This window comes from Rosa rugosa, chromosome 4 (genome assembly GCF_958449725.1).
Source record: "Rosa rugosa chromosome 4, drRosRugo1.1, whole genome shotgun sequence".
Taxonomy (NCBI): Eukaryota; Viridiplantae; Streptophyta; class Magnoliopsida; order Rosales; family Rosaceae; genus Rosa; species Rosa rugosa.
In genome coordinates this window covers 336,362-350,253 of record NC_084823.1, presented here as the reverse complement: position 1 = coordinate 350,253, position 13,892 = coordinate 336,362, and the positions used below count along the sequence as shown (strand labels likewise).

General features: G+C 39.0%; 3 protein-coding genes across 4 annotated transcripts; 2 read left to right on the top strand and 1 right to left on the bottom strand.

Moving 5' to 3' along the window:
* The first annotated feature begins 2,304 nt into the window (after window positions 1–2,304).
* Window positions 2,305–4,719, top strand: LOC133745582 (uncharacterized). 2 transcript variants are annotated; one of them, XM_062173678.1, is made up of 6 exons: window positions 2,305–2,431; window positions 2,522–2,561; window positions 2,888–3,047; window positions 3,206–3,284; window positions 3,585–3,837; window positions 4,243–4,719. In XM_062173678.1, exons 1-6 carry the CDS (start codon window positions 2,317–2,319, stop codon window positions 4,496–4,498), a joined length of 903 nt encoding a protein of 300 aa, XP_062029662.1. In that variant the 5' UTR covers window positions 2,305–2,316; the 3' UTR covers window positions 4,499–4,719. The 2 variants fall into 2 exon arrangements, with proteins under 2 accessions (XP_062029662.1, XP_062029661.1); XM_062173677.1 differs by having other exon boundaries at window positions 3,576–3,837.
* A 215-nt stretch (window positions 4,720–4,934) lies between these two features.
* LOC133745584 (uncharacterized) lies at window positions 4,935–7,124 on the bottom strand. Its single transcript, XM_062173679.1, has 3 exons — window positions 6,812–7,124; window positions 6,431–6,528; window positions 4,935–5,792 (listed from the first exon to the last, which is right to left on the bottom strand). Exons 1-3 carry the CDS (start codon window positions 7,025–7,027, stop codon window positions 5,234–5,236), a joined length of 873 nt encoding a protein of 290 aa, XP_062029663.1. The 5' UTR covers window positions 7,028–7,124; the 3' UTR covers window positions 4,935–5,233.
* Window positions 7,125–7,697: 573 nt separating this feature from the next.
* LOC133743239 (uncharacterized) lies at window positions 7,698–13,690 on the top strand. Its single transcript, XM_062171103.1, has 22 exons — window positions 7,698–8,039; window positions 8,229–8,308; window positions 8,392–8,478; window positions 8,589–8,639; window positions 8,726–8,843; window positions 8,936–8,992; window positions 9,351–9,415; window positions 9,586–9,669; window positions 9,915–9,965; window positions 10,058–10,120; window positions 10,224–10,270; window positions 10,564–10,630; window positions 10,713–10,775; window positions 11,243–11,332; window positions 11,418–11,456; window positions 11,698–11,847; window positions 11,928–12,005; window positions 12,091–12,176; window positions 12,484–12,532; window positions 12,627–12,707; window positions 12,980–13,073; window positions 13,316–13,690. The coding sequence occupies exons 1-22, from the start codon at window positions 7,922–7,924 to the stop codon at window positions 13,378–13,380; spliced, it is 1,683 nt and encodes a 560-aa protein (XP_062027087.1). The 5' UTR covers window positions 7,698–7,921; the 3' UTR covers window positions 13,381–13,690.
* Window positions 13,691–13,892: the final 202 nt, after the last annotated feature.

The window sequence follows — 13,892 nt, the reverse complement described above, 5'->3', positions numbered from 1 at the left end:
GTGACACATCAAAAGAACCCAAGTGCAATGAGTATAATCATCCACAATTGTCAAAAATTAATGTGCTCCAGAGTGAGGCAATTCTATAAGGTCCCCAAATATCATAATGAATTAATTCTAAAAGTTCGGTACTAAAGGTACAACTCAAATGAAATGGCAACCTTGTTTATTTAGTCAAAGGGAAAAATTTACATTGCTTATTAGAACCAAAACAAATATTTGGAACTAATTCAGATAATACTTGAAGACGGGCAACTGAGGGATGGCCAACCTGTTTGTGCCAGAGATCATATTGGGTAGAGAAGACATTGAGAGACAATGGGAGAGGAGATTTGATCATGTTTAGGGAAAGATAATAGAGGTCACCATTCCGTGCACCCAATCCAATCATCCTCTCGGAATCCAACTTTTGTAAAAGGCAAAAATCAGGGAAAAACAGGATACGACAATTTAAGGATCTGGTTAGTTTAGCAACATATGCCAAATTAATATTAAAAAAGGGTACACAAAGTATGTCTTTAAGTGTAATATTCTTGTCAAAGGAAACGAAACCAATAGAATCAATGTGGACTCGTGTACCATTTGGCAATTGCACATATGGTATGAGATAAGAAAGATTGTGAACTGATTATATGATCTGTGTCGCCGCTATCGATTACCCAAGCTTTTGACAAATCAGATGTATATTGAGAATAATAATAAAACAGAAAAGACAGACCTGCAAAATTTGCTCGGGATTGATATTAAGCGGTACCGCCATTCTGAATTGTCTCCATGATCTTTGTGTATTGGTCCAATGTTAAACTTGGGGCAACAGGTTGAATTTGTTCGTTGGATAAGCCATGGTGACTTTGCACGTTGTGGGCAGCATGTTTGGCTCTGTTTGATGGTTGTTGATGCTTCCAGGATTGATATTGGGGTTTCAATCCTCCCCCTAAGAATTGTGGTTTGGATACTGTTGAGGATTGCATTGATTGCTTCAATTCTGCTCTGTCAAGTTTGGGCTTGGAATCTAAACTCTAGTTGTCTTTATGCTAATTATGACTTGGAGTCTTGGAGGAAAACCGTTGAGAAAGTAGCATTTATCAACTGTATAATTTCATAATTACAGTAGTTGCAACCCCTTTGATTATTTCCTTAAGAGAATTTGTTGGGTGGTCTTTGTGAGGCTTGGCCTGAAGTAGAACTATCTCTGTAGTTGTTGATAGCTAATATGGGGCACGTTCTCTGTAGTACCCTGAGTGATGGTGAGTTCTCGCTGTTTTTCTTCTTATAAAACAAGGGACTATGCCTTCTTAACAGTTGGGGGAGGATTCATGAGGATTTGTTCTCTTGTGGCTGCATATGAGTCGTTTAGGCCCATTAAAAATTGCATCAAGTTTTCTCGTTCTTCTTTCTCACCCAAGGACTTCTTTGCTAAGCAGATGCATGCTTCTTTAATGGTGTGGTAGGAGGCTAATTCAGCTCATAATCCTTTCAATTTTGTGTAGTAAGCGATAAAGGCAACTGATCTTGTGTGTGTAAGGCTACATCATTCTTGATCTGAAAAATTCGAGGGGCATTACATTGAGGAAAATGTTCGTTGAGATCAGTTCATACCTCGATCATGTGCGATTTTAGCATAGATGACACTGTTGGCAAGGTCAGGCTTGAGTAAGTTTAGGATCCATGATAGGATCATATCATTGCACCTCTTCCACTGTTGATACTCATTAGGATGTGTAATTGGTGATGGGCTGATGGCTTCTTAATTGTGCCATCAATGAATCATGTTTTGTTTTTTGCGCATAAGGCTAGGCTCATGGAGTGGCGCTATGTGCCATAATTATCTCCAAATAATGGTTCTGGTATCAAAACCATGTCTAGGAGAGATCTAAATGATGAATGAAATAGGGATTGGTGGTATCACTGCCGTCCTAAGCATCATTTCCTTTGGTATGTTTCTGATCGTTGTCCGGGGGCATGCTTCCTTCTCCCATGGTGAGGTAAGTGTTTGTTGCTAGGGTTTATTTTGGCGGCTAGTGTTGATGAGGGTTGCATGTTAAGAGTCGTGATACGTTATCAATGTCTTAGATTTGGTATCAATGAATAGATGTGTCTATTGATTGAATGAGATATTACAAATAAATAGGAGAACGGATTGCTATCGAAGTAAGGATACACTGCATATATATCTATATTATTCTATGCTAGAGAATTAAACTTGGTAAATAGTAGTACTGTTACGCCTTTGAGATAATAATATTTTCATGGGCTAATAACATTTTCTGGCCCGCGTTTGTTTGTACTAGGCAGACCCGTTGGTTTACAAATGACATGGCCCGTTACTATTTTGCTATAATCGATCGACGGCGTCCCATTTCCTCGTTGACACTTTGGCGCGGTTTGGGGATGTTGAACCCTAATAGGCTCCGGCTCCGAGCCTTCACCGGTAACAATCTTCGCTCTCTACCTTTCTTACTTACTTTGCCCCTTACAAAATTCAACAGACTCTGAGCATAACGCTTTTGATTCTTTTCAGGTAAACATGGCTTCATTTCACTGGCAGCGGCAAAGCTTCGGTACTTACTTTCTTACACCCTCACTCTCCCATCAGAGTTTTATGTGCTTTCCAGTTTCTAGTAGGCGATATGCAACTTTGTCTCAGGATTTTGCTTTGTACACTTGTCCTCTCTTTTTGTTAAAATTCCGTATTTAATTATTTAGAAGGAAACCTTGCAGTAATCATTTCTGAAGCTTCTGTTTAGTTTATGTGTGCTGTCAACAATGAAGCTAGCTAGTGTTGTCTACAATTGCTTAATTCAAATCCCACCACATTTTTTTGCTCACTATGGCAATTTCTTAAATCAGCTTTAGAAACAAATCAATTTGCTCTTTTGGATGGCAGATGTAGTGCTTGGATAGATAATTCTATCAACACATTCATTACAAGGGCATTGTCTTCGTCTTCTGGAGATGATGACTTCTCAGAATTGGGATCCCCTGTGCCTAAAGCTGCAACTAGTCTTCCGAAGTTGATGACGGAGAAACCTGAGCCTTATAATAAGGTATCCTCAACATGTCCCAACGGGGATACTCTGTGATGTTTGTTTATTTGGCTCGAGCTTTGTTAAAACTTTACACATCCAATGAAGTTACTGTGTATGCTTGAATTTCCATGATTATTAACATGTCATGCGTACTTACAAATTTCAATTTCAATCAGAAAGCTAACCGTAGGAGAAAACCGTCTCGAGTGCCGTTAGAAAGCAGCACCAGCTTGAAAAATGATTCCTCAAAACTGGGTAACTCTAATCTAACCGCCATTCCAGGCTTGAAAACTGCAGCAATGTTTCATCGCTTTACATAGTCCAGCTCTGTTAATGATAAACATATGCATTATGCAATCAACCTTCCCCGGTTAAAGAAGCTCTTTCTGTTCTTACTTAAATCTCACATGCTTCTTTGGGGTCAAACCAAAGCAGCTAGATCCATGTGATATTGATACTTGAGTGGAGGTTTATTTCAATCTACTTTTAACTTCCCCATCCTCCTTTTCCATTGTTGTCTAATAAGTATTCAATGTGCATGTTTAGAGAGTGTAGAAGCAAGCAAGAGACCTTTTTTGTCTGATGAGGTTTCTGTAAATTGCTTCGGTCCTACAATTAGTCCACTAGTTGACAAAGAGGCAGTTAGCATTAGGATTGCCAACATCAACTCAGAGACCACTGATTCTGCGATACATTCTATGTGTACGTCCTATGGTTGCTTGGAGGGGCTTGTGCGAACAAAAGAGGATGCAGTGGATGCCTTCTTTAGCGTTGAGGACAATGCTGACATAGACAGCATAGTTGCAAAGTATGAAACTACTTATATTCTTTTGATTCCATGGTTGCTGTTGCATTGTCTCTCACTGCATAACTATTAAATGCGGTACTTTAATCTAAAAGTAGGACAATCACTGTGGGTGGCCAAACTCATTTCACCCTGATTATATTCACTTTAGGTGGAAGAGGGTTTGTACAATTTTTTCAAGTACTACTTCTGTTTGACATTCTAGATTGGATACCTAGAGCAGCAAGAACTTTACCTAAGAATTTGTTGATCTGACACTGAATCAAGTCCTGGTTAAGTGTGAGGTGGAGATGATATTGGTGTCGATCATATTCTTCTGTTTCTCATTTTTATTTATTTTTTTATCAAGTAATGCATGAATAAGTTTCTAAGTTTTGTTCTCATTTCTGTTATGCGTATGGCTGCCAGGTTGAATGATACAGTCATGAATGACCATAAGTGGTCAGCTAAATTACATCATAGAGACTCCACTCCTGCTGTGATGAGCAAGGAAAGTAATGGTAACTTTAATGTGGGATTACATGTAAGCCGTCAGTTGGCTGAAGTGAGAAGGCAAGTTACCATGAAGACCGTGTGCATAGAAGATTTGGAGTATCTGCATAATGCCTTGGTGCACCTTGAAGCTCATTCTTGCAGCAGGACTAGTATTTCCAAGGATGACTGAGCTTGGAAACCATGCAATTGCTAATGTTTCACATAGTGATACTACGAGAATTGTGAAAGTTAACCAAAAAATTTTGGATGCCGATTTTTGATTTCTGATTTGTTCAAATTGACATGCAGGGTCTTGAGGTTTTGTAGTAGTAAGAGGTTCAATGGAGTTTAGATTTTGTAGATATCTGAGCCATAATGTCTCAACAGTCTGATAAAGTACCTTGTTCTTTCCTTCTTTTTTTGTTTTTTGTTTTTGTTTGCTTTAAAGAGATCTACAGAGGCGGCACTCAGGGCAAACCACATTGTTGAAACACATTTCCAAATCCTGACACTCTTCTACCGTTTATTTTGCTGAATGTCCCAGCAAATTATTTAGCTAGCTCAAAAAGATGAGATTCTTTCCCGATGGAGACATACACTAAAATTGATTTAAATTCAAGAGCATGGTAGAAGAGAGATAAGCTGTTAACAATATCAAATAATTTACATGAGAGGAAATCAAATTTGGAACCTCTAGGACTTGGTAAATAACAATTTACATGACTGATTTACAATAATAGTATAAAAGTTGGATGAGTTATCCCCACTCCCCAGAATGAAGGGTACATATTTACTGAAATATGGTTACCTTTTCCACCCCCACAGTTAGCAGCACCATCTGCAAATAAAGAGAAAGCCTAAAGCTTGTATGGCACTCCAGAATCTGCAAGTTGCGCAAGACCTCACCTAACAATAACTGAAGCATTTAATCTGCAGCAGAATGATTCCCCTTGACATCCATATTCATCATCCTGCATGATTTTTCTGCCTTGAAGTCAGGCTCTGAGATACCCATAGAAGAACACTCACCAATCTGGTAATCCCTTTCATCAACTAAAGATTTCATATAGGAGCATGGCCTCTCCTCGCCTTCAATACTATGCCCTGAACCAAATGTCAACTCAAAAGATGGGGGACCAACAGGTTGTGTTCTCATCTGCACTGACCGTAAGAGTGCAGCCCTCCTTAAGTCAGCTGAGTGGCAAATGTCACTAGGTGATGATGGGAATCGCCCCTCTGAATCAGAGCCTCGTTGACGGGACTGTGAGCAGTTGAAATTAGTGAGAGCGCAGCTATGTGAAGGATGCGAACTAGTCGAACAAGTTGAAGGAAACCCAGTAAGTGGTCTTTGGTACCTATACGGAGAGACTGGACTAGAAGGGGTGCTCTCATGTTGTGAGGAGAACGTGTTTATGGGGTTCTCACAGAAGCGAGAGTCATCTGAGTCCTCTGACATTGGTGAGTATTCTAAGGGCATATCATCCCTGGAAACATAAAGTTAAGCAAAATAAAAATAAAGTGAGCATAATAAAGGAAAGGAAACACAGTTTTCTCTTTACTAGAAAAGATCAAAACGGAAAAAGCAGTGCCATCACCTATTAGCAGATCTAATATTTAAGGAAGAAAACAAGCTGAAGGGATGCTCAGATCATTGATGCTAATGTCTTCTATCTGACTATGATTCAAGCTGTCTACTTATCTAGAAAAATTCAACAACAACAAATCCATACTAGTAAGCAAATAGAGTAATTTTGAGAAGAGAAAAAGAAACTAAACGTGCGGACTAGACCGTGCATGCTACTAGCCTACTACTATGTTATCTGCATTTCCAGAAAACTTCAAAGTAGGCAGATTTAATTTAAAGCAACATCAGGGACAGCTATAAATTGAACTCGACGTCTCTCAAGAGTTGTGTAGCACTACGTATCTATGAGACTATGACCCAAACTGAAATTATCCTGCTGGTTTACCACATGATGACATGAACAAAGGGCCAAGATTGAGTTCATTATACTAAGAAATATTATCACATTCTTGCAAACTTAAACTAATACAGTCAAAGTAATTAAGCTGAGCGGCATCATTAGGATATGAAGTGAGGAGGAAAAATGCAGAAGGCTACCTTGCATAAAACATGGTTTCAGACCTTGCAGGAGATTCCATGAGATTGTCAGGGAGTGGATCTCCAACAGTAAGTCCATTCAAACTAGATGCCATGATCTGCACAGGAAACAATTGAGTGAGGGATTGAAACAGCTATAGAGTGACTGACTGGAGTGGAGACTATAATGTCATTGATTGTTTGCAATGCCTCAGCTAAAGATGATATGTTTAATTGAGAATAAGGCAAGAGTTAGTTATAAAAGAAAATTGACATAGGATTGTTCGATTCAGTCAAATTCCAGAAGACGGAGGAGAGAGAAGAAGAAAGGAAGATTGTTTGAAGCAATCTCAAAGTAATAATGAAAAAACCCTAAATTAAAGAATGATTAGAAGAGAAGACCTCGCTGAGATAACGCTTGTGAGAGTGGAAATTGTCGAGGTAAACCTCATCTTCAGGATCTCTGCTTCTCTTTCCGGATGCAGATGCAGATGCAGATGCGGGGGTCGATGGTGACGGTGATGATGAAGATGAACATTCTGAAATGTTCGCTTCTGCTACTGAGCTCGGTTCTGGACGCATTACTACTCTTTCCCCTGCTCTACCAGATTCATTCATTTCATCAAATCAAACGCACTCGACTCCCTTTATCAGAAATCGAACGACATCGTTTCCCTCGCCCAATTACCTTTTTTATTATTTTTTTCATTCTATTCGGCCAAATCAAAAGAAGAGAAAGTCTCTTTGCTTTACATGTAAATCCCAACTTTGTCCTCACGGAAAGTATGCTACTTGGCCAATTCTTAGGTGCGGGTAGCCGCACCACGTGTACGGTGCGGCTGCCCAATCAAAGCTCAGGAATTTTTGTCTTTGTTCCGAAATTGTCCCTGATTTTTAAATGTGAAATACCAAAAATACCCCCCTGCTAGGGGAATGATTGGCCTGCCGCACCACGTGGCGGTGCGGCTGCCCCACGCAAGAATCACTCATGCTACTTTGCAAAAAAGCAGCATATGGAAGCAGCACAAAAAACAATTAAAACTGAAAAAGTGTGTAGCTGGGAATGAATCAAGGGAGGAGCCTCCTTGTCCTTGGTGGCTTGGGGACATGCCTACACTTACCAGTTTCATATTCATCAATGCATTCTTGGTAGAGTTTTAGGTGATTAATCTTATTTATTTGGACCGTCGTTATCCTTATCCACTTAAGTAATCTCCTCCCTCTTCCCCCTCCCCCCACAAAATGTAACAGATGGCAACACATGACTCTGATTGGTTTAAAAAATGACTAAAATGAAATTGTAGAGCAAACGCCAAAGAGTTTGAGTTTACGAGAAAAGGCGAGGAAAGCGACCCGACTGTGACTCTGAACGTGACGGTGACTGTCCGTCATATAAAAGCTGAGAGCAGAGGCAGCCGGGGCACCCAGTCCTTGTTGTTGTTCCCGCCCTCACACCTTAACACAAAAACACGAACGAGAAGAGCTCCAGCCTCCAGAGGAGAGGAGAAGAGAATGAAGTACGTTTTGGTGACCGGAGGTGTGGTCAGTGGCCTCGGCAAAGGCGTCACTGCCAGCAGCATAGGCGTCGTTCTCAGAGCCTGTGGCCTTCGCGTCACCTGCATCAAAATTGGTTCTCTTTCCATCTCTCATAACTCATAAAAATCTCCATTTTTCTTCAATTAAAAGTTTGTTAATTTTGTATGACATCCAACAACAACACTCTTGCTTTGCACCTGCATATTCGTAATGGGGTGGTTTCAAGATTGTTGCTTTCAGTTTATTCCTTACTTTATTTGCCAACAAAACAATTAATCTGCAGATCCCTACTTGAATACGGATGCCGGTACCATGTCTCCCTTTGAACACGGCGAGGTTTTTGTTCTTGATGATGGTGGAGAGGTATTTTACTCTTATTCCTCTTTGCAATACTCTTATTATTTGTCCACACATTACTAATTGACCTTAAACTCTATTCTTCATAGGTTGATTTAGACCTGGGTAACTACGAACGCTTCGTAGATGTGACTCTTACTAGGGACAACAACATTACGACGGGCAAGATATATCAGGTGCCTCCTATATCTTTTGAATCCTCACATGTCTACTTTTGTTGTTGGTTTTATTAAATGTCATAAAAAACTAAACTGCAATTTCCTCTTCTTCTTTTTTGTCTTATCAGTCGGTCCTTGACAAGGAGCGGAGAGGAGATTATCTTGGAAAGACTGTGCAGGTGATGAAGGACAATCATATTTTTTGTTATCCTCAACGCTTAAAAGTACTGATGACTGGCTTCCTGTGGTCTTTGAGTGGATGTAGGTAGTTCCACACATCACCGATGCCATCAAAAATTGGATTGAATCTGTTTCTCTCATTCCTGTGGATGGAAAAGAGGGCCCTGCAGATGTTTGTGTTATAGAGTTGGGCGGAACTGTGGGTAAGCAATAGCGAAAACATAAATACATTTGGTGACTCATTATTCTTACTCTTTATCTGCAGCAGATAAAGTTTCTTTCTTTTTCTTCTTAGGGGACATTGAATCAATGCCATTCATTGAGGCTCTTCGGCAGTTGTCTTTTTCGGTCGGTAAGGTTTTATAAGCTGTTCTTTGAGGGTTTTTGTTGATTCTGTTTATGAGATCATCTCTACATCCACGTACATGCTTGCCTCCCTTGGCTCACTATGTTTGTGTGCTGTGTGATTAAATATTGATCATCCAATTGTTGCTCTACTTAAAATGCAGTAAGATCTGATTAGGAAAAATTTTGATTATGGCCTGATATGTAATGAGCATTATGTATAGTTACAGTTTCCTGGTCCACGGATGTTATTCTGTGATGAAAATGTCCTACTTGAAAGTAACTTATTATTCTCCGTATAGAGTTGATATGAACTGTCAATTTCTGAAACGACAGTTATTTCCGACCATTTACTCTTTCTTCAGGGCAAGAAAACTTCTGTCTTATCCATGTGAGCCTAATACCGGTACTGGGTGTTGTAGGAGAGCAAGTAAGATTTTTCCCTTTGATTATTGGATCTTATGTGTCATTCATTAGCTCCCCATATTAGCTTGTAGTTCTAGAGATCAAAGTTAATTATATTTAAAGAAGAATTTGCTTCATCCTGTTTTTAGTTGAATATGACTCTTTCTCCGGGTGTGTGTTTGTGTATGCATGCAGAAAACAAAGCCTACACAACATAGTGTGCGGGAGCTAAGAGCATTAGGCTTGACCCCTCATCTATTAGCATGTCGCTCCGCGCAGGTACCTATTCCCCCATTCTCATTTCTACATTCACACCAAGTGAGATCAGTATTAGGCCTGAGAATGTTTTCGTTAGTTCCCATTTGAGGTTATCTTGGAAACCTCATAATGATGTACCCGACTCTCTCTCTGTAAAATATAATGTGGCAACCTCTTTTTTATATTCCATCCCCCCTTCCCCCACTACACAAAAAAAAAAAAAAATGTGGAAATGAATCGTTGTTTTCCTGGTGACTGTATTGCAGCCTTTATTGGAAAATACGAAGCAGAAACTTTCACAATTTTGTCATGTTGCAGTAAGTTGTTGCTCAAGTTATTATATTGTGATTTTCTATTTCTGAAATTTTGAACCACACTCAGTCTTAGTTTCTTTTTTGGTCTCTTACAGGCTGGTAATATTCTTAATATTCATGATGTTCCAAACATCTGGCACATCCCTCTCTTACTTAGGGTGAGTGCAATAATAACTCTGTCTCCTTCGAGGACTAAATACTTCTTTTATGCTTTTACCTAAAATTATTTATTCTAAAGATTCTATGACACACTGCTGTCAGAACCAAAATGCTCATCGGTCGATTCTTCAACAACTTAATTTACCAAGGTAAGCATTTATTGTTTAATTCATTTACATCTAAGTCTTAAATTTTGATAATGGAGGGCTAGCCAGCATCAGCTTGTGGAAAATGGTCCACTGTCATGAGACCAAGGCAATTTTTATATGTAGAATTCTGCTTGACTTGGATTCTTGAGGTTGATACATATGTTCACTGCTCTCTCTCTCTCTCTCTGATGATGATGATGATGGGTTCTGTTTATGATGTTGGTACTTTATTGTCATATAGACCACAGGAAGCTTGATTGATTTAACTTACTGTGTTCAATTTGCTGTTTCAGCATTGCTACACCTGATTTGAGAGATTGGACCAAGATGGCAGAGACTTATGATAATCTCTCCAATTCTGTTAGTATTAGATTAGCGATGCTCGCTGGATCATTTTATCATTTTTCCCCCCTGATTCATGAGGATCTTCTGATATTCGTAGGTGAGGATTGCCATGGTGGGAAAGTATGTTGGCCTCACAGATTCATATCTGTCTGTAGTGAAGGTGTGATTTCTTTTCCTTTCCATTGGAGATGGGTTTTAACTCTGGGATTTATTATTAATTATCAATATATCAATTTACTTACTTTATGAATTAGGTGATGTTGTGATTCACTGTGGCTCAGCTCTTTAGATGCTTGTTACATTACATTTTCTTTTATGAATCATCATGTACATGCTAGTAGCTGGACCAGTGATTGGATTGATTCTTGTATGTCAAAATGTGGGGTTGTTTGCGTATCCTATCTGAGAGCAATTTGCTGTTTTAGAAAATGATCAATTTAGCTAGATAGTAAGAGACCCCTTTATCTCAAAACACAAAAAATGTTTTCAGATTGGTTACGGAACGACTCATAGCTGCCTATCCTTTTGAAAGCTTATTTCTTGCTTGCTGATTTGAAATTTGTAAAAAATATGACCCTCTAGTGCTGAAATACAATTAGTCAATTATCACTCTAATTTTCCTCTCAGGCCCTTTTGCATGCTTGCATTGCATGTTCTCTAAAGCCAGAAATTGACTGGATTGCTGCTTCGGATCTTGAAGATGATAGTGCTAAACTGGTACAGATCTGCCTTCAGCTTTTATGCAGAATTTGGCTCACTGTCTTAAACTGGTCTTTTCTTAAGATTTTCCCTTCTCATACAGACACCAGAAGCACATGCTGCTGCGTGGGACACTTTAAGGGTATGCTTCATGCTAAATTATGGTCCTCTATCCTGTCCCGTTCAGGGTCTGGGTTATTATGTCATGATACATAAGGTTGACCAATAAGGAATTGTTATGAGATTCCTCCCCACCCCACCACCCTTCTTTTTTGATGCTGGGACTCAAAAACTGCCAAATTTGTTGTAGTTTACCAAAGAAGATTTTGGTTTTTGGTTTTTATGGGACGTTTTAGCATTGAATCTCTACTCTTCATTTGCAGAATGCAGCTTGTGTCTTGGTTCCTGGCGGATTTGGAGATCGTGGTGTACGAGGTATGATCTTGGCTGCAAAATATGCCAGAGAAAACAATGTTCCTTATCTGGGGATATGTTTGGGGATGCAGATATCTGTGATTGAGTTTGCTAGAGCTGTAAGTAACATTCTTTCTCTAACATGTTTTCTTCTAATCGTAAGATCATATATCAGCTCTACTTTAACTACTTCTTTTAGGTTTTGGGTCTGGAAAGGGCAGACAGCACCGAGTTTGATGCACAAACACCCAATCCTGTTGTAATTTTCATGCCTGAGGTACAAACTTAGGGTGATATTGTCCTCTTCATTTATGAAATACATATGGCTACTACTGTAACGGTTGTCTTATATCTGTCCGTAGGGTTCAAGAACACATATGGGAAGCACAATGAGATTAGGATCGAGAAGAACACTTTTCCAAACTCCTGATTGCATTACTTCAAAACTGTATGTTCATGGTCCTTTAAGTTCAATTTTAGAAAAAACATAAACTAACAGTTATTGCAAATTCGATTACCTGTTGCATTTATACAAAACAATGCATGTGCCATGTGTTCCCAACTCTTGCAGTCCAGAAGCACACATGGCACATGCTATTGAAGTCTGATACTTTCTTGGTTGGTTTTTGTGGAAGTCTTTAATGACATTCAGCCTTTACTAGATCACCTCTTAAGAATTCTGTATATTGAAGAGTATTCTGCTTAGGATCCACTCTTTTACATGCTTAATATTTTTTATTGCTCTCAATTGCTAGTTACCATAACTCAAAGTATGTTGATGAACGGCATCGGCATAGATATGAGGTTAGTTGTAAGTTCAGTTCGAGTGGAAACATGATGTTACACAAGGTCACAAGCATATTGTATGTAGTCGACATGGTCTGATACTCTAATGCAGGTAAACCCAGATGTCATTGGAATTCTTGAAGAAGCTGGCCTAAAATTTGTAGGGAAGGATGACAGCGGAAGAAGAATGGAGGTGGGTTTTAATCTGGTCTGATGTTTGGCTGCATCGCTTAGTTTAACTTGAGCATTTGTCAGAATTTAGTTCTTTATAGTTGCACAAATTCTTATTCTTTTATATACTGGAAAGTGTTTTCTTTGAAGACTTGCAATTTACGTGGTTGATGTTTACTGCACTGGTTCTTATAAAAAAAAGAAAAGAAAAAAGAAGTATGTGCACCGGTAAGTTTACTGATTTTCTTTGAAATGGTTTTAAATATTGAAGTTCTGGACTTTTCTCCTTTGCAGATTTTAGAGCTTCCAAGTCATCCATTCTATATAGGAGTGCAATTTCATCCAGAATTTAAATCAAGGCCTAGGAGGCCCTCAGCTCTTTTTCTAGGTATCAATCTTAGATGTCATATGCTCACATTTACCACTATTAACAAAAATGATTCATCAGGGAATTACAATGTACATCAGCTGTATCTCTAATATTTGAACTATAATCAAGATATAGAGGAGTTTGCATCATGGGGAATACACAATGCCGTTATCTCTTAGAAATTTCCTTGTAATAGAAAATTTCTCTTAATTCATTGGATCTCTGCACTTGAGTTGACATCTTTGGCATTGCAATTGTAGGTCTTATCTTGGCAGCAACAGGGCAGTTGGAAACGTATCTTAGTGGGAATCAAAGCAATAGTTGACAGAATTGAGTCTCAGTGCATCTGTTCAAGGTATATTGAATGTGAGAAGCCCCACATGGAACAAGAAGAGCAGTTGGCCTTCCGGTTGAGCTGTTTCTGTGTTGTGCCTCTTTCAGAATAGTTAGGGATGTTCACAAGAACTGTTGGCATAAAATACATAATTTGCTGAAAAGTGCCATTTTGAGGGTTAGCTATTAAGTTCTGTTATCGTATTGAACGGTCTCTGTCTCACTTGAGATAGTGTTGGTATATCGAAGTATAATATTACCAAGAAGGATTAATATAATTGTTTTCAATCGCATGATCTTAACCGTTGTTTCTCTCGCTTTACGCTGTAATCTCCTCTGCTTGAGTTTCTGGATTATGTGTTGTCAGGTTTCTTTTCGAGGCTTTTGACAACTCAAATGAATATACTAGGAATATACAAGTTGTCAAATGAAGCCAAGCGGATTTCTTCTTTAACAACAGCTAACAGTCAAGCCATCATGAGCCCTACATAATTTAGCCTCTCA